We start from the raw sequence: 22,781 nt of genomic DNA on the forward strand, positions 1-22,781 counted from the left end.
ATTGACTTTTCTTACAAAAACTTACTTAACAATACTTTACTTCAGAATCATACCCATCACTATTTAACACACGCGATTATCCGTAACACCAAAACTGTAATAATATCTCTTTCGATTTGCCTCGTGCGTGTCCGACTTTATAGCCTCATCATTTCCGATTTTACAGTGCTGTTTGCTTAATGATTCTAGCATGCAATTATATTATATAATTTCTGCGTTATTTTAAATCATTGAACCCGCGTTTATCGCGTCGCATAGAACAATCGTAATTTATCTCTCTGTTACGTCGCGATATTATGGAGAAAATATGAAGTAACAAATGTAACATTTTCATCAATTGTCATCCATTCAATAATACAAACTTCTGATAACACGTTTATGTCGCACGATTATGTTTCCTTTTTAACACGGAAGGTTGTCGATAATAGTTACGAGTAAAGTCGCTCGTCATGTACCTTCTGCGTTGCAATAATAAAAAGGTCAAAGAGTGCACTCTCCGCTTGCCTGCCTCTTAGAAAAGCTCCTTAGTTCTCAGATCTTTTCTCGTTGAGCTGTCGTTGTTTAATGCCACATGGGGGCAGATCCACACAATAAATAAAAACGATATGTCCGACGTAAAACAGTATAGCAGAAATTGTGACAGATATCTGTATGGAATCTTAGTTCATCTTTCTCAATTTTTACTGCAGTCCCAATGTAAAGAAATGTCTTCGAATTCTTTTTGAAGACGATTAAAATAAAAATTATCTACTACATGCACAATAGATCTATTTTTCGTATTGCGGCTCCGATAATTTGATCTTCGACTGTAAATTTGGCACTCCGTTCCGACAAAACTGTAAATTGCATAAACATCCGCGGTCTAGTAATCAGTTCGGTAATCGTATGGAATAGCGAGGTTCTCGGTGGAAGAAGGAAAGCCTCGGGAGCGAAAAAGATAGAAAAGGGAGCTTGTAAGCTCACGAGGGGGGCCTGAGTCAGCTCGCTAAATATAACACACCGTGGAACGGCACACGTACGACGTGTTCGACGTATGATCATCCAACTCGAAGTGTGAAAGCTCTGTAAAACGCCAAAACTTTGGCGGACGAGTGCGGGCCGAGCTTTTAAAGTGGCGCTGCTGAATCACATGCCACTGCAACGAGAGCCTCCGGCAGGGACACGAGACAGCTTTTGTCCGTGATTCCGAGATCAGAATTTCTCCGATCGAGGGTACGCAGCCTGACGATCATTAAATCAATATACACGAGCCGTTGCCCATCAGTTTTTCCCACGAACCTTCAATGTTTTTCACTTCGTGTACAGGCCGCGTCACGGGGCCGCTGTTCCACATTCTTAGCAAAGATTTTATAGTTAGAAGACATGAGCAATTTTATTAAATTTTATTAAATTTTAATTATAATTTCTCATTTGCTGAACCCTTAGCAGTCGAGTACCATTATTGTTTACATTATTAAATATGTTGGTATCTAGTCAATTACCACACATTTAAAGTAGCTGATGTGCATATTGTATTATAAAAATAACAAGATTAAATTTATTTATATTCTGCGCGATTTCTATCATAATACATACTGGAATAAAAATATCTTTATAATTATAATTGCAGAATAAATTTTAATACTACATTTTGATACGAGAAAATTACCAAAATCGTATACAACGGAATTATTCTGGGTCGGAAGAAATGTCTAATTTTCAAGTTAAAACAGTTCCGACTGCAAAAGGGTTAATAGTATTTTTCGACTCGGATAAATACTTCAATGATTTCTTGCGACATCATATTTACGATTTTCATATTCACATCCTCTGCCAGGGGTAGTGCCAGCCGTTTTGTTTTATTAGAATCTATTTTCTATTTTAGTTGATCGTAGTCATAGCTAACGGATGCAGTTCACCTATTACACGTTCAATGAAGTTAGTACAGAAATAAAACGTCGTATGAAAAAATTTAACTGTACACGATCCACTCACTTTTACGCGTCGGATCATGTACTCTCGACTGTGCCACTGCTTTATGGGGTATGTACTTTGTTCTTGTATTATTTTCGGAATTATTTCTGACCGTCATCTAATATAATTAGTAGAGATTGCGGATTTTTTGTGGATAATTAGGAGCAACGTAACTCTCCTGTAATTATCCTTCTTTGTTATTAATAATGCTTATGCCACGGTGTCAAGGAAATGTTACCAATAAAAGTAGCGGTGTAAAATTAATGACCCTTGTAGCTGATAAGGGGAACCTTGATCGAAAGAAACCTCCTTTTCTCACATCGTTAATTTTTCCGATATTATAACTCTTTCGCTTCTGTAAACGGGTACAACTTTTACGCGATTCAGGGTATTTTTACTGGAACAGCCGATACAGGTAAACGTATTCTGAGAATGATCTCGCGTTCATTCCAGCAAACAAACGTGTGTTGAAATTACTGTTTGGCTAATTACAAGAAATTGCATTCAACCACAATAAATTTTTCAGAGAACAGAATCATCTACCTCGAACAAATCACGCTCGAACGTATCTCCCATCTTCTTGATCTTTTCCTCCCAGTTCCATTTACTTCTTTAATCTTGCGAAAGTAAACGTAAACGAGATTAAACTAACGCAGAGTATCGATACAGTCTATTTTAAAATGGGACCATGAAAGTTTAATATAAGGTGTTCCATAGTATTTCATTAAAAATAAAATGCAAGTGCTTCGTAAACGTGGGTTCGTAACAATTTTCCTAGGATAAATAATTATAATTGGAAGTGCTTCAAATTGGAATTCGTTCTGTTTTGAGAGGTGTGCGATTTAAAGGACCTATAAATTTTTATATGCTATTTTCACATTTCCTACCCACCAGTTTTATATTTCATTTTTACATTTTATTTTCGCCGTTTTTATCGTTTTATTAAATCGGCTCTGTTATCATTGGGGGGATATTACTTTCAACACAATTGTATTTATCTTTCTATATTTGTTACAAAGTGTACCGGAATATATAAATTGCATATATTCGGGGAAATGAACATTTTTTTTGTAATGGACAGCGGATCTCTATGCAAAATAAAAATTTTCTTCGTGAATTTCAACAAACTGCAGTCAAATAGAAATTTATTTTCTTAATATGTTTAATAGGTTGAAGATAATACACCAGTATTTAAAAATTCTTCTGATATATTTACTGTTTTAAATTATACCTACACATTTTTTTGATGCACATGTAACAAAAAAGTAATCGAATTTCGTAAAGAATCGATTTCGTGTTTAAATACCACAAGAGAAAGAACGATAGGGCAAAAATTGGAAAGAATCGTGTGTCTCGTCGGTTTAAGTATAGTACGGTCGACGCCGGAGAAAAAGTTGGATCGAGATGATAGTGGTTGTCGATTTTTCCGTGCAGTGTCGATCGAAAACGCGGAGCGATCCAGATAGGAGTCCGCGCGATTGATATGCAAGTGAAAAGTTCACGTAATTGCGAAGGATTAGCAAAGGTGGTAGAAGAGGATGACGATGAACGCTGGTCGGAAACTCATCAGCCAGACGTCGGTGGACAGCGAAAGTAACGAGCGTGTCAGCACAGTCCGCGTGGGTAGTTTTCCTTTTCATGCTTACACGAATCCGAGCCATCTAAACGTGCACTGTGCACCCGCATCGAAAACGGTGTTTGTTGTTACCGCCGTCACAAGTTTTTCCCTCTCCGCACTCGACCCGATTTTATTACACTTTATTACGCTGGGTGCTCAAATGACCAGGATCACCGTACACGAAATGTCAAGGGCCATCCAAAAAACGCGCCCACATGCTTCTCTTTAATAAAACGTAAACTATTTGGAATTTTTCCCAGCTTGTGTTTCCATTGAAAGTGAAATCTGTTACAATTACACGTGGAAATTTTCAATGACTTTTCGAAATGTTCCTGGAGTTGTTTCATGAATTGCAACTCAATTGTTATTCTTTAGCTCATTCTCGCGTGGATTGTTACGTGATTAGTAGACTACGGATCTTTATGCATCTTTATGAGGATCTTTTCCGCTTTTGAAAATTTTCAAAGAATGCTAGGATATAACATATGATAGAATTTAGTACGATTTGAATTTATTTCAGATCTAAGATGGCTACTACCACAGAAAATAAGATTCCATTTGAGTTTCTTAAAATTCGTGTACAGAAATCGCAAATTGCATAAACATCCGCAGTCTAGACATGAGATTGCGAATCGCGTCACGTGACCGACCGACGATCGTGACGGAAGGGTGGGAGAATAGATAGTGGAAGGGGAAAGTACAGTGGGGGACCAGTCTTAATCTGGCGACTCTAGTACTACATTCTACTGAAACAAACTGGCTTAGTGTTGACATCTGGGCTTCACATGTGGATGATCCTTTATTTCGAAAGCTTTTGACACGATGCACGATCACGTATGACAACAATAAGAAAGGTTCCCGTTGATTTTGCGTGAAGTCGTGCGTTTCGAGTGCCCTAATCATTTGAGCACCCACTGTATTCGCGAATGCAGAACGCGTTGCCATAAACACGATCATTCTACGCTTTCCCAACCGTGTCCCCCACCTAGTTCACCGCCTAGTCGATATACGACGCAAAATCTATGTATGTTTGCGCTTCCACCCACCACACTTTCTACATTTGCGAAATTTCATTTTATTAGTCATCTGCTGGAAAATATACGGGAGGTTGAGTCAGAAGGTGAAGGTTGTGTTGCCAAACGATTTGCACCGCTGCATTCCACTGGAAGGGTCGTTCTTTCTGGTAGAACGGGTCGGACCGTGAAACCAATTTGTTCTATTTTTTTTTCAACTCTGAAACTGCAATTGGCGGCACAGTCGTGCGATTTTTCAGCGCTAACGAAATTTCTTTAATGCATGCATCGAAGCAAACCTGTACACAGAAGCTTGTTCCATTGGCTTGTCAAGCTTTCAACTGTAGAGGAAAAATTGTGGTCGTAGTTTGTGGGTTTGACTCTACCTTCCAACAACAATTTCTCGTTTGTCGTTTACTCGATAATCCCTGCATTTAAACGTGTCGTATTATTTCTTATCACGAAATTCTTTAATCCTTTATTTCAGATGGTATTAGTTGTAAGGATAATTATTAAAGCTAAGTTCATATTCGATATAGTACATCTTGTCAGACGCAGTGAAATAATTGACACAGTACTCTATTAACGCATAAATTATTATATGCACGGGGATGCAACAACGCTTATGTCATAATCCCCGATTACGAGGCTGCAGCCGGGTACCAGGACGTAAGATTATCTGTTCAGTCTTACACGTTACATAATAGATACAGTTTTTCTCGTAGTTAGTGTTATGACAATAACGGTGAACACGTGACGGAGAGCACGTGCTCACGCGATATGTGGTTACATGTGATCTTTATCGTGAGTCAACGCGATCAGCATGTAACAGCCTCGTCGTGCCTCCAACAAGTGTTCAGGACACGTTAGCAAAGGTTTAGCTACTGAAAATTAGTATACCTGCTTAACGCGTTAATTATACCATGTCGTTCATATATGATCGGCGCAATTTTTTACTAGATTTCAACAGTAATTCGTACGGTTGTAGGCAGACTACACCAAAATTTCGTTAGGACGTACGAGTTATGAGAAAGATAAAAAAAACATTGACTGTAATAAATGTTGACTCTTCAGTTACTGGTTAAGGGAGTAGACTCGTTTTTCCAGGGGTGCAAGGATCCGGGATGTACCTTCTCAATTCTAAATAATGCAAAGATGGAGTTTTCCAGTAGTCAAAAGTGCTAGATAAAAGATCGATCTATTCCGCGATCGCCCAGAAGCCCTATTTTTACGTTCACGAGGCGCAATTTGCATTATTCGGCAGCATGTAGCTTTTTTTTTTATTTTGTAAGGATGAGAGGAAAAATACCATTACGTACACCCCAGAAGGGGGTAGTGTGAGACTCCGAGGGAACAGATCTTCGGTTCCCCCAATACCCACTAAAAAAACCTCTCATCCGGGACCTTTTTAGAACAAGCCCAATCCTCCCAGTCCGAACTAGTTCGATAAGGCAGCACAGGGACTCGCTTTTTGCATTACTAGTAGTAATTTACTGCCTGTGCTACCTTATGTATCGAACTCATGCCACTCATGTTCTTGGCTGTCCGGCAGCATGTAGCTGTCGCAGCTTTATGAAAATACAGTAAATTTCTTTATGAAAGTAAATCTCTATAGTCGCAAAAGCCTCGGGGAGGTTCCTTTGCAAAGTTCGTAGACGGACACTACTTTTTTGAGCTTCAAAACCTGAGCCGAACGTAGAGAAGGACAGCGCGTGTTAAGAGTCTCTTTTTTCCCATACGCTGTCCTTCCTTGCGCCCGAAACGTTCATCGTCAATTAAAACACTAAATATAGTTGAAATTATATCGTGTTTGGTTTTATTTTATTCGGAAAAATGCCACAAATATATATTGGTGAAAGTTTCATAAAAAAAATAAGTAATAATAAAAAAGATTTTATATTGGTATTACATTTGGAGGACGCACGGGCCTTTGAACTGTGCCGGCGACTGCGACTCTCCGCGTCGCATTAGTAGTGGTTCACACCGATATACGCGAGGTGAAATCAGATTACTATAGTGGAGGGGATATTTCTTTGCGTTTATCGTGTACGGCCTTTTTGCGACTATAGAGGATTTACTGTAGCTACATGCTCAGCTTTATGCTTCCGGATAGTGCAAATTATTGCATTTCTATCAATATTGTATTTATGTATTTGTTTCTGATTTCTTTGAAACCTGCTCACTTTAATTCAAGCTTCGATCATTGTCATACGAGCAGGAGTGACGCAGAAACGTTTGTAAATGATTAATTTTACATGGAAATGTTGTGTTTATGTTTCAGGACACCAGGACTCACGTTGTCGTGGAGCTTTATGATACTGAACGATCCTACGTGGAGGCACTGCAAATACTAGTCAATGTAAGTACACATTAATGGAAATTATAAATCAATTTTGCTATATCAAATTATCAAATGCGGTATGATATCGTATTTGGAAAGCGTATTTTACCGAAGTACCAATTTACTCGATAATTCTAGAATCCACGCGTACGTTGTTTACTAATAATGATATCACTGTAAAAATAATGTTACACGAATATATTAATACAAAATGCTCGAATTACTGGATAATGGATTGGGGATAATTTCGAGTAAGCTTGCATCAAGCAGTTAATTGTAAACTGCCATTAAATATAGAGGAACGTTCATTTTCATGCTAATTCACGTTCTCTTTTGATGCTAATAAGGGGACAGTTTCTTCTTTTTACCACGCTTATTCTTTTCTAAAAATGGTTTCGGTTAGGTGTTCGCTGCCGATTATTTTCTCTTCCGGTGAAGTATCGACTGGAACGTGTTCCACGAAAGTTCTTAGAACATTGGAGCCGCGACCTTGTTCCTCGTAAACAAGCTCGTTGTCCGTTTATTTACTTCGGACAAGGATTCCACTTCAGTGATCTACTTGTCGAGCAATTTCTCGCTAAGTTATGCAGCCCCGTAACTCTCCCGGTTGTTGTTTTGATTAAATATGCCGCGCGCGAATTACGAGCGCAGTGCGGTGAATTCTTGAAATTGTCCCGACAATCAGTCCGATCAATTATAATTACACAGCGGATTTGAGGCATTTATAACAAAAATGGGTAGGTGTAATTGGAAACAGTAAAAGCAAAGAATAAATTGTATCTAGAATTTGATTTAATTTATATGTCAAAAATAAGTCTGATGCTGTGGACATGATGACATTCGTTCTCAGAAGGTTACATGTGGAAACAGAGAAGAAATGGAAATGTTTGTCCATTTCACAAAGCTCTCGTGGAAGTTCTATTACGAAATTTGCAGATTTTTGCGAAAGCTACTTAACTGCTTTAATTTCGTTGACATGGTAACACTATCGCAGTGAGAATGCCCTGGTTCGTTCTTTTCCAGGAAAATTAAATGGAGAAAGAAAACGCCATGATGAATTACCATAAAATCTTGCAAATTTAGATAGTAAATTTAACATGTGTTGTAGAAAATTAAATTAAATCTGTCGTTATGCTGCATATTATTTCAATGGTTAATTATGATTAAGCAATTATTCGCTTTTGAAAGAATTATACAAAACTTCATCTCTAAAACGTCTAGTCAATGAAACAAAAACCACAGACTTTTAAATGAAAATGATTTCGTTGAAGCTCCCACTTTGCGTCACGAAGCAAAGCTTTTAATGTAATCCAAGCTTAGTAGAGCTCCAAAGCTCTACTCGAATTCCTCATTACCCGAATTGTGTGCGTCATTACAGTCCAACGTCACAGAATTTCACGTATCTAACTGTTGAACGTATTTCTGACATTTACAAAGATGGACTTCAAAGTAACGGCATTATGAGTTAGCGAAATCGGCATAGGTATTCAGAGAAATTCGGATCCGATGGTCAATGGGGGTTGCCATGACAATACGGAAATGACATTTCGCTTTCGACCGTGCAAAACTGGCCGATAGTACGTATAATTATATATAACTAAATTGTATTTGTATTGAAATCGCACCGATAAAATTGCGAAAATATCGTAAACTGTAAGGGGTTATTGAGCTCATGTTCGTAACGTTCAACTTTAAAATGGAAGGTGTACCAGATTGCAACGTTCCATGCAATATAAAATAAGAAGTTTAGCGGATAATAAGAAAGTCTGGTATGCTTATAATTCTTAGAGTCACTGTATGTATATCGCGTCATTAAATAGCTAGACAATTGCAACCTTCCGGGCGTTATAAAATAAAATCGATGTCCTTCGAAGTATCAAGGGGCAGTTATTCATCGTTACACTCTCCAATCACTTGCATTTCTTTTCTCGTAAATACGGGACAAGGAATGCAAAACCATTATGCGCAACACGGTAGTAACAAAACCCTCCCGAAGGAGAAAACACTTTTCCTCACCGTTTGACATTTCAAGAAGCTGGTCTCGAATGCGTCTCCGCTTTCGACGCGTTACTCGGTACCGGGAGAAGAGACGGCTCGCTAGACCCCCACCCCCTCGCGTCCGATCGATAAATAATGCCTGCAATTAGTTCCTCGTAATTACCGTACCGCCTCTGCGACTCGATATGATCAAGGAAGGACGATTCTTCATAAACACCATTGAAAATCTACGTGGAAAATAGGTCGCAACCTTCGCGCCCGCCATCCAACATCCGCCACCAGCGCGGCGTGTGTTCTGAATTCAACCCCTAGCACACGAGTGGTCACTCAGGGTCACCATTCTCAAATTTTGAATATTTGAAAATTGGGGCGCTTGAGCTATCATACAATATTAAAAAACCTCGGCGCTAGGAATTTTGAATATTTAAAAATTGGGGCGCTTCAGCTATGGAATATTAAATTTCAGCGCTAGAAATGTTGAATATTTGAAACTTGGGGCGCTTGAACTATTGAATATTAAAAAATTTCAGCGCTAGAAATTTTGAATATTTGAAACTTGGGGCGCTTGAACTATTGAATATTAAAAAATTTCAGCGCTAAAAATTTTGAATATTTGAAAATTGGGGCGTTTGAATTGTCAAATATTAAAAAATTTCGGCGCCAGAAATTTTGAATATTTGAAAATTGGAGCACTGGAAATTTAAATATTTACATGTTTTAAATTTGTGGCGGTGGCGATTTTAAATATTTGAAATTTGGGACGCTAGAAATTTTGAATATTTGAAAATTGGAGCGCTAGAAATTTTAAATATTCGAAATTTCTGGCGCCAGTCTCGTGTAAACGCTGAAGAGTTTATCAAGTTTCATAAATTATTTTCGAAGCGATGGTGCGTTTTACGGAACAATTTCTGTTGTAATACATTTAGTTGCTCTTCCTTCGTACAGAACCATTTTCCATATAGTTTTAATCATACTAAAATCACTGGTTCATTTCAGAAATACCTGCAACCATTGAAGAGTTCCGAAAATGCCGGTTTGGTGGATGCAGCGACAGTGGACGAAATCTTTTACCAGGTAAAAGAACTTTATCATTCTCATTATTAAGTTCTGCACATTGTGTGCATTATTTCTAAACAAATAATGTGAGGTAAATATATTGATAAAAAATATATTGATTAGTAGACAGCGGGTCTTTATGCAAAATAAAAATTTTTTACATGGAATTTATTTTCTATCTTAATAGGTTTAATATGCTGACAATAATATGATAGTATTTTAAAATCCTTCTAATGTTTTTACTGTTTTAAATTACACCTACTCATTGTTGTCATAAATGCATAAAATCCGCTGTCTGTCAGGTCTGACTATGTTCCGACTTCTCTACTTGCTTGAAATTCTATTAAATATAGTGCACTAGAATTTTCGCGTAACACAGTCGAAACCAGTATGAAAGCCGAATCTCAGACGATAGAGTCCTTGAATTCAGTTTACTGCATCCATATTCATTTCGCATAAAATACTTCCTGAATACAAGTGAAGTACAATACGACCCGTCCAGCACAGAGTGCCATTTATCCGGTCTATTATTTCATGTAGAATGGTTCCTTATCAACGAGACGAGCAGCATTGTTGAAAGATGATTTTAACATGTTTCAGGTACCCTCTATCCTCAATCATCACGAAGTATTTCTGGAGGAACTGCGCAAAAAGCTCGATACTTGGGAACTTAAACAGACAATTGGCGATGTCTTTCTCGATGTGGTATGTTTTCCTCTGTATATACACGATAGAACACTGTCGATCTCTATTAATTGAAATCCGATAAAGTTTATCCAACACCTCGTTTTTAGAATCTCTATTTGCCGGTGCTCGATTCGTAACCCAGACGTTTTTCATCAATTGCTAGAAATATGTATTTTTCAAGCACTACGAATTTACTAAACTAAAAATAAATAATTCTTGCATTTATCTTGCACCATTCAAAATTGCTATACAATTATTCTAATGAATTACTAAATATTTAGGTATTGTATGAGCTATTAAATACCAATTAAAAAATCATAGGGAATGGAAATATCCTAGGTCGGAAGAAATGTCTAATTTTCATCATTAGGAATGCAACACGATGAGTTTCGATATTTATTATAATTATACTGCGGATCTTCATGCGTTTATGAAGAAATTGGTTAAGTAAAATATAAAACAGTAAAGGATTAGAAAAATTTAAGAATATTGTAATGTCGTTTTTAATGTAACAAAGTGATTAAGGGATGAAATCAATTTTTATTTTGTCTCATCTTCCCACAATCAATGCAGAACATTTTTATTTTGCATTAAGATCCGCAGTCTAATTATAATAATTACAGTCGATGATGAATGTTGATGTTGGACACAATTTCTGAAATTTCCTTTACAGTTCACGAAGCCAGTCGTCCTGGACACGTACACCCTTTACCTTGATAATTGGAAGTCCGCGAGAGAGTCGATAAAGACGGCTTGTCAAGCGAAACCGGCTTTTGCACGATTCCTCGAGGTACGCAGGATCTATTCCCTTTCATTTTCTATATTCCAATTAGCGGTTTTGTTCCCTCTGCTTCTCCCGTGCCAATCCTGATCACGAATTAGAAAGACCCGCAGAAACACTCTGTATCGTGTTCGTTAAATTCTGATTAGAAAGATAATATTCTTGATTGTTGCGTCGCAGACAATGGAACGAGAGCACAAGGGAAAGCTCGGGCTAGATCAATTACTAATCAAGCCGGTACAAAAGATACCCCGTTACGAGCTGCTCATCCAAAGATTGTTGAAGCACACCGATGCGACGCATCCCGATTTTGAGTTACTTCAAGCCGCCCAAAAGGAGGTGCACGAGTTAGTTGTGAAAATCAATTGCACGGAAAGACAGTCCCTTGAGGCGCAGCAACAGCAAACTACTTTGAGGGAAGTTCAAGCCCTCGTCGAGGGTCTTGATGGCATCGTTACCAACGACAGGTAAGCATCTTGAAGTGACCATGCAGCTCGTGTTGCATTTATTACGTTATCCCAAATCCAGATCATCAAATAAATCAGCCGTCTTTCAGTTTCAAACAAGTCTTACACCAACATATTCGCCACGCTTTTCCGACGCGAATGACACCAAACACGACGCGATTTCGATCATGTCCACTCGTTTCATTTATAATACAGTAGAGTCTCAATTGAAGGTGACCTTGAAATACTGAACTAACTATAATCACGTGAAAGTTCTCTTGAAACCATATATCTGTATAATAATGTCTACTGATCACGATTCATGGTTCATCCTATACATATGAAATACATATCAAATATCATCGGTTCCGATAATCGAGGTTCCACCGAATCGTCGATTGAAGAAGCAAATATACTTAGAATTGTGTCGTGTTTGGGCTCATTTTAATCAGAAAAATGTCGCGAATATGTCAGTAAAAGTTTCATAAAAGGAAAATTAGAAACATCAAATTTCTGTCAGTGTATTTGTACCGTCGCATGTTACGCTTCGCGCCGCTTTGTCCCTCGTGTCTAGCGTTTCTAGTTTCTGCCATTTCAAACTGGACACGACGTGTTTTCCAGTTTGAATGGAAACGTATGTACAATGACTCCTTCGAATATGTCCGCGTCGCGTCGCAAACACGCGAAAGCGTTGTGCCCGGTTTTTCATTTCGCCAGCTATTCAATCTTTAAGTGCGCATACTGTATTGATTCCCAATAGCGGTGTTTGTCGCGGTTAAAACTGCTATGAAAACAACATAAAGATCCGTTCGCATTGGCATGTCTATTTTTGCCGGCAGAGCTTTCGTCCGCCACGATCTCGTCACCATTGCCTCGAACCAGGGAGCGCGAAAGGAACACGCGTTGTTCCTGTTCTCCGATCTGCTTGTCATCACTAGTATCAAGCGGAGGAGCGGAACCATCAAGAAACCGTCGACGTGAGTCTCCAGTCTTCCAAACCGCAAAGACTTTATTATTAAAATTTACAAGTATTTTACCATAAGGTTGCTGTTGCATTCGGAATGTCCAATTTTATCGGTAACATAGTAGGAATTTAATTGTTTGGTCCTCACTATTTACAAGGCAAAATAAACATTTTCTACGCTAATTGCAAGGAGCAAGGATAAGTAGGAATTTCATAGTTTCTTTAATAACTAAATGAACCAGAGAGAATTCATTGATGTTCTAAAATTGATTAATTTTACTAATTTTTAATTGTTTGGTCTTCGCTATTTACAAAACAAAATAAACATTTTCTACGCTAATTGCAAGGAGCAAGGATAAGTAGGAATTTCATAGTTTCTTTAATAACTTGAATGAGCCCGAAAGAATTCATCGATGTTCTAAAATTGATTTTTAAAATTGCACCTACTAAACCTAGTCGTCTCTATCGACTAGTTTACTATAGGTAATTTACAGTCACCCTGGCTCCGTGGTATACGCTTCTTAATAAAATATTTTTTATAAAGAATAGTATCTTTTTAGATACTTAAGCTTTATGTTTTCTAGGAGTTCCTGTCCGAACAGTTTGGTCGGCCTACTGGAAGCAAATAAGTACAAAATGTTAACGAGAATACCACTGGACGACCTAGAAGTTATGAAAGGTATTTCATCGAACTGATCGTCTGATTTCAAACATGAGGAGGTGCAATAAGATTAAAAGTTGAACCTTCTCTGAACAGCCAAAGATGAAAATTTGAGGCGAATGGCACGGGAGGTGGACCACCTTCGAGAAGACTGCACTACGTTGGTGCAACTTCAGGAACTCGCATCAACGTTACACGGCGCGAAACCGCAGCTGGAGGATCTTATCAAGGACATGCTAGTGCAAGCGCAACGTCAATTAGCTGAGAGAAATGCGGCGCATTCACAATTGGCCTGTTTAGAATTAACACTTAATACTCCGTGAGTAATAATTTACTATCACAGACTAGTTTCGAAGTTTCAAAAAATTGCTCTGTGTCTTCGAATCACACGATTAATTCTTCAAGATTGAAAATCACTTTTTCCGTGAATATGATGCGAAATTGAGTACATATTTTCACAAACCACTCTGTCAGACTTATGTACTTTCGAAGTTTCACAAAATTGCATTTATTTCGCCAAATTTTATTTCCGCCGCTCTGTGTCTTCAAATCACGCGATCAATTCTTCAAGATTGAAAATCACTTTCTTCATGAATATCATTCGAAATTGAGTAAATACTTTCACCAACCACTCTGTCAGACCTCTGTACTTTCGAAATTTCACAAAATTGCATTTATTTCGTCAAATTATATTTCTGTTGCTCTGTGTCTTCAAATCATTCGATCAGTTCTTCAAGATTGAAAATCACTTTTTTCGTGAATATCATTCGAAATTGATTAGATGCTTTCACAAATCGTTCTGTCAAACATACATGATAATATCTGAGTAATCCATGTTTCCTTAAAAAACCTGAACGTGACTTAGCGCCTTGTGACACTAGGGTCATCGTTAATTTTAGGGCCGGGATCGAGAATATCTCCGTGATGTTCACGAAACCGGACAAGAGGGCCAGCTGGGAGGAGAGTTTCAACGAGGCCAAACAGAAGCTAGGTGAGTATCGTAAATTTTCGTTAGGAGAAATCAACAAAGCTGACCACTCTCGATGTCTTCACTTACAGCGTTGTCCGCTGATAGGAGACCCTGCCCCGAGTTTGTGGGACCTCTACCGATCCGAAAGACTCGGGCTGGCTTGCAGTTCACTTGCGCTGCGCCCACCTTGACCAATGGTCAGGTCTCTAGGGATGTGTGGGTGTGCAATAGCGACGGCTTCGTTGGCCAGGTGTGCGTGTTGAGCCTGATGCCGGAACCACCGCATGTCACTTCCTGCAACGGTGTTTGCAACGCCAGGATTCTGTGTGTCGCGGGAATCCCGGCGTGTACACAAAGGTGATTATCCTCTTTCCCTAATTAAACACGATCGTACAACGCCTAATTTGTTTAGCGATCTGATAGTAAAATTGTTTTATTACGCAACGTTTTGGAAAACATTGATTTTTGTGAAAATGCATGGTTTCGGTAAGAAATGAGGTGTTACGCGAGAACTAAACGTGGAAGACAGTTCAGGTTCGAGTGAAAAGATAGAGGGGACTCTCCTCTATACATCCATATACTCAATTATATCTTTTTGCACTTTCTAATAGTTGTAAATGCTTGTTAAAGTTTGAGAAAGAGCTGACGCGGGCACTTTATACGCTCTATTTTTGTATTTCTGTGAGAAACCCTTTATCTAGCAGGAATTTCGAAAACGTTGCGTGATAGAGCAATTTTACTTCCGGATTTGGTTTTCGTTTTTAAATAAACATTTGGTAAAAAGTTTAATTTTGCTGGATTGTTTAATCTGAGGAAATCGTTTTGCGATAGCTCGAGCTCCGAGGACTCGGACTCGGACGACATTCCATGTGCAGATACGGGTAGCCTGACCTTGGGCGGCGACGTTCCAAGTATCGATAGTTCTACGACAGAGGAGGAGACCAATCAAGCCACCATGTGGCTGGGAACGGAAGACGGATGCATACACGTTTACAATTGCAACGACAACATCAGAATAAAGAAGAACAAAGTGAAGCTCCAGCATAACAGCAGCGTGCATAGTATCATGTAAGATTTGATGTCAATCCACTGTACGATTTTTATTAATAAGACTCTTCACGTTTTGCATTTGATGTTCTAGATACTTGGACAATAAGGTGTTCGTGTCACTCGATAATGGAGACATCACCGTCTACACTAGAGATCATTGTAAGTATGAAGAAAGACTTGAAAATCTTACAGATTAAAAAAAAAAACTGTTGGATGGACCCACCTACAATTTCCTTGATTTTTATATATGTATTTTACCAAGATCACTGTCCGGATTTTTATGCAAAATAGAAATTTTGTACCTGAATTGCAACAAACTGGAGTGAAACAGAAGTTTATTTTCTTTTTTAATACGTTTAATAGGTTGAAAAGAGTATTTTAAAACTCTCCTAATGGTTTTACTGTTTTAAATTACACCTACTCATTTTTGTCATAAATGCATAAAATCCGATGTCTAGTGATAATAAACGCTATTTCGTGGGTAACCTTTTAACGAACACCGAGTAGAAACTAAACCCCATCAAAGAACAAAGTTGACACGACTGTAAATTTCTAGTGGGTGGCTGGGACACACCAGACCCAACAACTGTGACGGTAGGCACCAAAGCAACTCCCATCACAAGAATGCTTTCGGTGTCCGGGAAACTTTGGTGCGGCTGTCGCAACACCGTGAAAATCCTACACACCCACACCTACGACGTCGAGCATAGTTTCGCTGTCAGCAACGACACGTCTACTCCAGTTTCCTGCATGGCGAGTTCCGGTGGTCTGGGAGTTTGGATTTCTTTGCACAACAGCGCCGTGTTGCGACTGTTCCATTCTACCACTTACGAGTGCTTGACGGACATCAATATTGCTCCTGCTGTCACCAAAATGCTTACCAGTAAGTCTCTACCCGGATGTGCAAGAGATGCACACATTCACGTATACCATTCTGTAATTTTCTTCAGACTTACTATAACAGGAATCACCATTGCCCGCCGTCTATGGTATTTATTTTAACGGAAGCTTTAAACTTGCTGCAGGTTGCGATGACATAATACGACAGCACAAGGCTGCCTGTCTTCGAGTTACCGCACTTTTGGCTTGCAACGAGTTGCTTTGGATCGGTACAAGCGCCGGTGTACTCCTGACCGTGCCAATTCCCCATATAAAGCCATCCACTCAGAGGATGTCACAGCCGCCAATTGTAACCGGTCAGTATTGACGTCAGATTTAATCGTCTATAAGCGAGCATCCTTATTGCTTTCGTTATAATTAGAAGCTGGCTAGACTCGAGCACTTCTCGCGACGTGTCCGCTCCGACACCACGGAGATACAGGTTCGATCAATCATTCGTGAAATTTTTGGACCCGTGTACGCGAGGTATTTATAAAATCCTAGCTAGTCGCAATTTAATAAATCAAAAGAGACAGTGCCCTTGAAAGTCGAACTCGGACTTGTCCGCCTTGGTTGCGAAAAAGTTCGTAAGAGGATCAATCTTATTTTGAGATTCAATAATTATCTGATAGTACCGCGTGTAATGGGTCTCCATTCAAATTCGTATCTTGATAGATTGGAGAAGATTTTGGAACTTTAGAACGTTCTAATAACGTAGTTGGCGAAACTTCAAGCACCGTATCATTAATTATGATCCTTATTTTTCAGGGATTCCCCATGGACACACCGGCCACGTACGTTTCCTCACGTGCGTGGAGACATTGACGCCATCGAAGCCGGATCCACGTCCAAAAACGAATAGATACTCCCTGAAACCTAACAAGAGCAAACCGAACAACATTAATCGCGGAAAGCTCCTCGTGATATCTGGCGGGGATGGCTACGAGGATTTCAGAGGACCTCAAGCTTCCGCTGAGCCGCAGGCTGGTCGCGAAGACTCGACCAATCATCTGCTGCTTTGGAAAGTGTGATGTGATCTAGAACGACCCTCGGTGAGCTATTCGAAAATCATTCTGTTCTCACTCGTACACACAGCATCAAATTTCAGTTGCATTAACCCTTTGCACTCGGAGCTATTTCAACTGGAAAACTAAACATTTCTTCCGATCTAAAATATATTTCCCTATGATTTTTGAAATTTTATGGATATGAAATTGGTACAATACTACATACAATACCTAAATGTTTAGTATTTGGGAACTCTTTCGAATCCAGGATCAGTCCAACACTTCCTCCTTTTCGGTTGAATTAGATCCCAACCATCCTCTCTTCGCTACAGCTTGTTTGTTGTCCAGATTCATCAGAGGATCCACCAGGGGATCGTATAGTAAAAGTTTAAAACACGTGCCTACATGTTTAGTAATTGATTAGACACCGATACATTTAATAATGTGGACAATATTTTGAATAATGGTGTTCCCCTCTCTTTCAGAGGGGACAACCAAATGCAAAGGGTTAAAATCGTGTGAATCTTGATGTGTGCTATTATTTGTGTAAAACTTTTTATTCAAATAATGGATTTGTTGTGACTGTGCGCTGCAATAGTAAGTAATCTCTGGGAAATTCTGTTCGACAGGCAAGGGTCGCAGTTCACGCACGTCGGCATGACACGCCGTGGGAATCGTTGTCACGTGTGCACCCGACACGTGGTCGGGTCCAACATCGTCCGATCGTGGCTGTTCAGGACGTATTCGCTCGACGATTTTTCAGGGAACGCGGGAAGGTTCTCTGGCTCGTTTTAGCCGAGTGGATCAAGAGCAGAATGAGGGAGGTTCGTAATTCGCAAGGTGCCAAGAGTAACGGGTCGCGCAGCATTATGGAACCCGAGTAGGTATGTTTCACGAGTTACCTTCGACGCTGATAACGCATCAGACTTCGAGAAACGGAGTGATTCGTTCGACGATTGTTGAAAATCGAGTTGTTTTGGACGGAGACGTGACGGGACTGTGCAAACGATTTACTGAAATCAGGCGAACAGAAGGAAGCTCTGAAATCGACTGGATGATCAATCGAAAAATTGATTTTAAGAGGGTAGTTTCGTTTCTAGGATTGCAAGGATCGATAATGCAAAGTTGAGGGTTTTGAGTAGTCAAAACCGATAGATAAAAGATCAATCTAGAATAATGCAAATTACGTAAAAGTAAAAATAGGACCTTCGAGGGCGACCCCGGCCTAGGTTGATCTTTTATCTAGCGCTTTGGCTACTGAAAACCCCCATCTTTACATTATCGAGAAAATGTCTCGAGAAACCGAGACAACCCCCTCAAACTGACTAATTAAGTTAGCCTGGCCTCGGGAAATCGTTTCACAGGATATTTGTATTTTTGCACTGAATCGCGAGAGAGTTTCGTGTTGGATTTGTCACGCACTCGCGTTTACTATCGATGTATTTGTTCGTCGAAGAGAAAGACTGCGTCGCTCCGGCAAAGAACGCGCATACTTGGTTTGGAGAAGAGTAATTAGCGTAATGAGGTACGGTACCTGGGAGAGCGTTGAATCGAGCTTATTATACAACCGATACTGGCCTAACTTTACGTAGACACTAAAAAGAAAAAGAGACTAATCAAATGAATTGTGCCAAAACGAATTTATCATTCTCCATCGATCGACGCTGCGCAAGAACTGACGTACTTCATTATTCGTTTTATTAACCGATAGAAAACTGAATGTGTTCGTGTTGAACGCGGTGAGATTCGTTCAGATTCCATTGCGAACCTGGATGCGAGTATAGTCTTTTGGAATTGTGATGTCTCTAGGGACAACTGTTACGTAGTTGTTTGTCGAGACGTAAAAATTATAATCTGTCTCCTTGAATGATTAAGGGGATGACAACCGAAGAAACTTGATTTGTTGAATGGGAGGTGATAATGTATTTAGTGAGGTTGTTTGCCCGCCTTCTTACGCGAGAAAACGTAGTCGCAGGTGAAAAAGAGATTCAGAAAAGTCACTTGATAGACTTGATAGTCGCGAGATATTTTTATTCGGACAAGGAAAACATTTCGTGAAGCTTCGCCGCGATAATTACCTCGAGGAAAATCGTTCAATCGTTGTCGGCTGCATGAATGCTCGCAAATATTCGAGAGGCCAGTTTGTATAGTTTCCCTGGCCCCAGCGTGTTGTACTTTTCTTTAAATCTTTATGCTCTTTACACCTTCCGCGCGTTTTATCCGCTTAAACTGTTTAAGCGACTCGTACACTTTTCTACAAGGTTCCGACGATCCACGGAAATATCAACCATGTTATTAAACATACAGCGTATTTGACAATAATTAATGTTTATTCGAGTGATCCGGTATGCGAGACCAAGTATCGACACACCGACGACGTCAACCGAAAATCGGATGAAACGTTTTTGTTGTTCGCGTCGCTCGTCTCCACTCGCCGTGTTTCATAATAAATTTAGATTGTCGTTTAGATTCTCGAATCGCGGACTTCAGCTTCGAACGCTTCATCACTAAAGATTGTTGTTGCAAGGATTTCATTGTCCTCTTTTCCAAGGTACGATCTTCCAAAAGGAGGGTCCCAAATTTACTGTGGTTATAATATTGGGATCATCAATTTCTTCTGGCGACCAAACAACTGTTACGATCGAAGTTGTTGTGGAAAAATCATCAACAGAAACTTGGTAATTCTTTAAGTCGAGGACAATCATCAGAAAATGTTGAAAATATCGATTTCTAAAAGTTGCAGTTGCAAATAACAATTTTATAGAATTATGATTCTTTCGTTTTGGTTGTAACAGTTATGGTCCCTGGACTTCATACAATATATTTTCAATTGGACTTCAAACGAAATAATAAATTGGACTGAAATTCTTCGTCCTGTTTGCAAGACAATTTCGACCTGAAAATTATTAGAAAGAACAAATGGAAAATAATATGTTGAAAGAATGTTATGATCTTCAAAATTCTTTGTCCTGTTTGTAAGACAATTTCGACCTGAAAATGATTAGAAAGAACAAATGAAAAATAATATGTTGAAAGAATGTAATGATCTTCAAATTGAGCTTCATATGGAGCTTTTAAAATCATTGTCGCCTGTCGATGCTTTTTAATGTTATTTATGAAATCTTCTAATTCATTTTTTGCTATATGACAGTAATTAAACCAAATTGTTTCTACCCTATCAATTATCCGTCCCTGTCGTTATGACTATTAATATGAAAAGCCTCACCCATTTTGTCTCGCAAACAAACCAGGAATTCCCGTAACACGAAAACCATAGTTAGATCGCGTGACTTGCAGTGGAATAATTTTTCTCAGACAATTTATTGATAGTCTACGCCCTACGCATATCTGCTCAGGTATCATGACAATTAAAAATATCGATTCGAATGACCGAGCCCAATATTATGATTCCTCCTCGAGTAGAACGCAATGTACCTTGTTATATATACTTTACAATTTTTCTATATTTATCAGCGCTTCTTATTTCAGAGAGAATGCAGAATATTATAATATTCATTGCGAACTTTTTTGAAACATTGTACAAACACGTTACCTAATTATAAATACACATACACACACACAGACAGACAGTCTATACACACGGAAACAGTGATAAGAAGGCAGTCCAAATACACTAAACTAAGGGTCGCATCGTTTTACTGAAAGAGCCGGTACCGCTTCGTTTTGTATGTTTCAAGACTGAATACGATCTCCGAAAACGATGCTGAAAACAATTGTCATAACTAGACTGCGGATCTTTATGCGTTTATGGCTTATGAAAATGTTCAAGAAAGGCTCGAATATAAAATTTTTTTTAGATCTGCAATGGCTGTTCCCATTAAAAACAGAATTTTATTTCATTCCAATTTCATAAAGTTTGTCTACAAAAATTAGAAAATGCATGAACATCCGCAGTCTAGTCATAACGTCGTACAAATACAATAAACAAATAGTTTTGGTACATATTCCGATTCTAGCTAGGAATCCAATTTCTGTCATTAACCTGACTGGCTCAAACTGAAAAACGATCACCGCTTAAAAATCGCTCCTCAAATAGTTTAAGACCTTTTCGATGTATTTTTCCCTGCACCTGTATGTGTGATGATCGCTTTCCACAAACCTGTCGGTCGTGTGGCTCCGATTATAATTCGCGCTAAATCGTCACGAATTATTCAAACGGAGCGTCCAATTTGCCAGCAAAATTATCAGCCATGTACAGGGTTTATATAGTATATTTATCGGTGTGATTTCTATCGAGACGTTTGCATGAATTTATGGTCGCCTGGAAGAGAATCATTGCGAATCCAATGGCGATCTCTGCCTTCGACGTTTACCTTTCGCGAAGTGAATGATCACTCCTGACACGCGTAATCGTGTCGTTGATGCATGGCTGCGTGTATGCGTGTACGTGTGTGTGTGTAATTAAACAAGAAGTACGATTAAAAATTGGAGTAAACTTCCATAAAATCGGTCAAATCGGATTGAGCTAAAATTTTGCGCATAGGTTCATTTTGCAAACTCGAAAAGAATTTCCTATCATTTTTACCTAAAGTCTGAGTTAGATTTGGATGCGACTATGTTTAATTTTTATCAAACGTAATCCCGGCAAGGTAGAAAATGACGCTAAAATGATTAGAAATTTTTTACGCAAAATAAGGCTATGTGTAAAAGAAGTTTAGCGAAAAATTGTGCACACGATCGACAATAGTCGGGAGGGAGCCCGAAAAGTTTGCGCAATTGCTAAACTGTGAGTTTGATGAACTTTATTGATTTATGAGAAAATTGGTAGAAAGATTAGAACAAATTGAAAAATGTCGTTCCGTTCAACGAGTGAAAAATGATTGAATTTTCTGTATTTCACACAAGGATTCGCAGTTTAGTAGTTTCGGTTTGAAACGTTTTGTCTTCGTCGACGACCGCGGTCGTTAGTGGAAAGCAGATAACAAGAAATAATATTATTTATTATAGCCACGTAAGGTATATATATTATATATATATTATATATATAATATTATATGCGAAAGTACACACCAGCTGTGTCGCGATTGATACTGTATGAATGCATCTGTGGTATTTCTAGTGTGCAATAAGAAAGGTGTCATGTGTACAGCAACGATCGCGCCCATAAGTTGTTATTAATGTTATTAATGATAACTAGAAGCAAAATACGCAACTGTGCGCAGAAATATATTTGTATTATATGTATTCGTTCCTTCCTATTGGTGTCGTTATTTCATTATCCTAATCATTTCTCGACCGAGTCAATTATCATCCGATGGTCTCATTTCATTATTTATCAATCGAATAAAAATTGATCCTGGATAAACACGAACATTGTGTGTGTGATCTGTTTCGAT

General features: G+C 38.8%; 1 protein-coding gene across 5 annotated transcripts in view; it reads left to right on the top strand.

Annotated features, from left to right (window-relative positions):
* LOC143209217 (rho guanine nucleotide exchange factor 17) overlaps positions 1-22,643 on the top strand; it is a 63,796-nt gene extending 41,153 nt beyond the window's left edge. For 2 of the 5 annotated variants that reach the window (XM_076424586.1, XM_076424587.1), the window contains exons 9-24: positions 6,866-6,943; positions 9,920-9,997; positions 10,580-10,684; positions 11,340-11,456; positions 11,628-11,914; positions 12,733-12,870; positions 13,442-13,536; positions 13,615-13,837; positions 14,400-14,509; positions 14,578-14,845; positions 15,320-15,556; positions 15,630-15,697; positions 16,095-16,421; positions 16,561-16,734; positions 17,186-17,469; positions 18,054-22,643. In XM_076424586.1, coding sequence (XP_076280701.1) covers positions 6,866-6,943; positions 9,920-9,997; positions 10,580-10,684; positions 11,340-11,456; positions 11,628-11,914; positions 12,733-12,870; positions 13,442-13,536; positions 13,615-13,837; positions 14,400-14,509; positions 14,578-14,845; positions 15,320-15,556; positions 15,630-15,697; positions 16,095-16,421; positions 16,561-16,734; positions 17,186-17,448 — 2,568 coding nt within the window. In that variant the 3' untranslated portion in view covers positions 17,449-17,469; positions 18,054-22,643. The remainder of the gene's footprint in view (positions 1-6,865; positions 6,944-9,919; positions 9,998-10,579; positions 10,685-11,339; positions 11,457-11,627; positions 11,915-12,732; positions 12,871-13,441; positions 13,537-13,614; positions 13,838-14,399; positions 14,510-14,577; positions 14,846-15,319; positions 15,557-15,629; positions 15,698-16,094; positions 16,422-16,560; positions 16,735-17,185; positions 17,470-18,053) is intronic. The other 3 variants (XM_076424588.1, XM_076424589.1, XM_076424590.1) reach the window with 3 other exon arrangements.
* Positions 22,644-22,781: the final 138 nt, after the last annotated feature.

This window comes from Lasioglossum baleicum, chromosome 5 (genome assembly GCF_051020765.1).
Source record: "Lasioglossum baleicum chromosome 5, iyLasBale1, whole genome shotgun sequence".
Classification (NCBI taxonomy): domain Eukaryota; kingdom Metazoa; phylum Arthropoda; class Insecta; order Hymenoptera; family Halictidae; genus Lasioglossum; species Lasioglossum baleicum.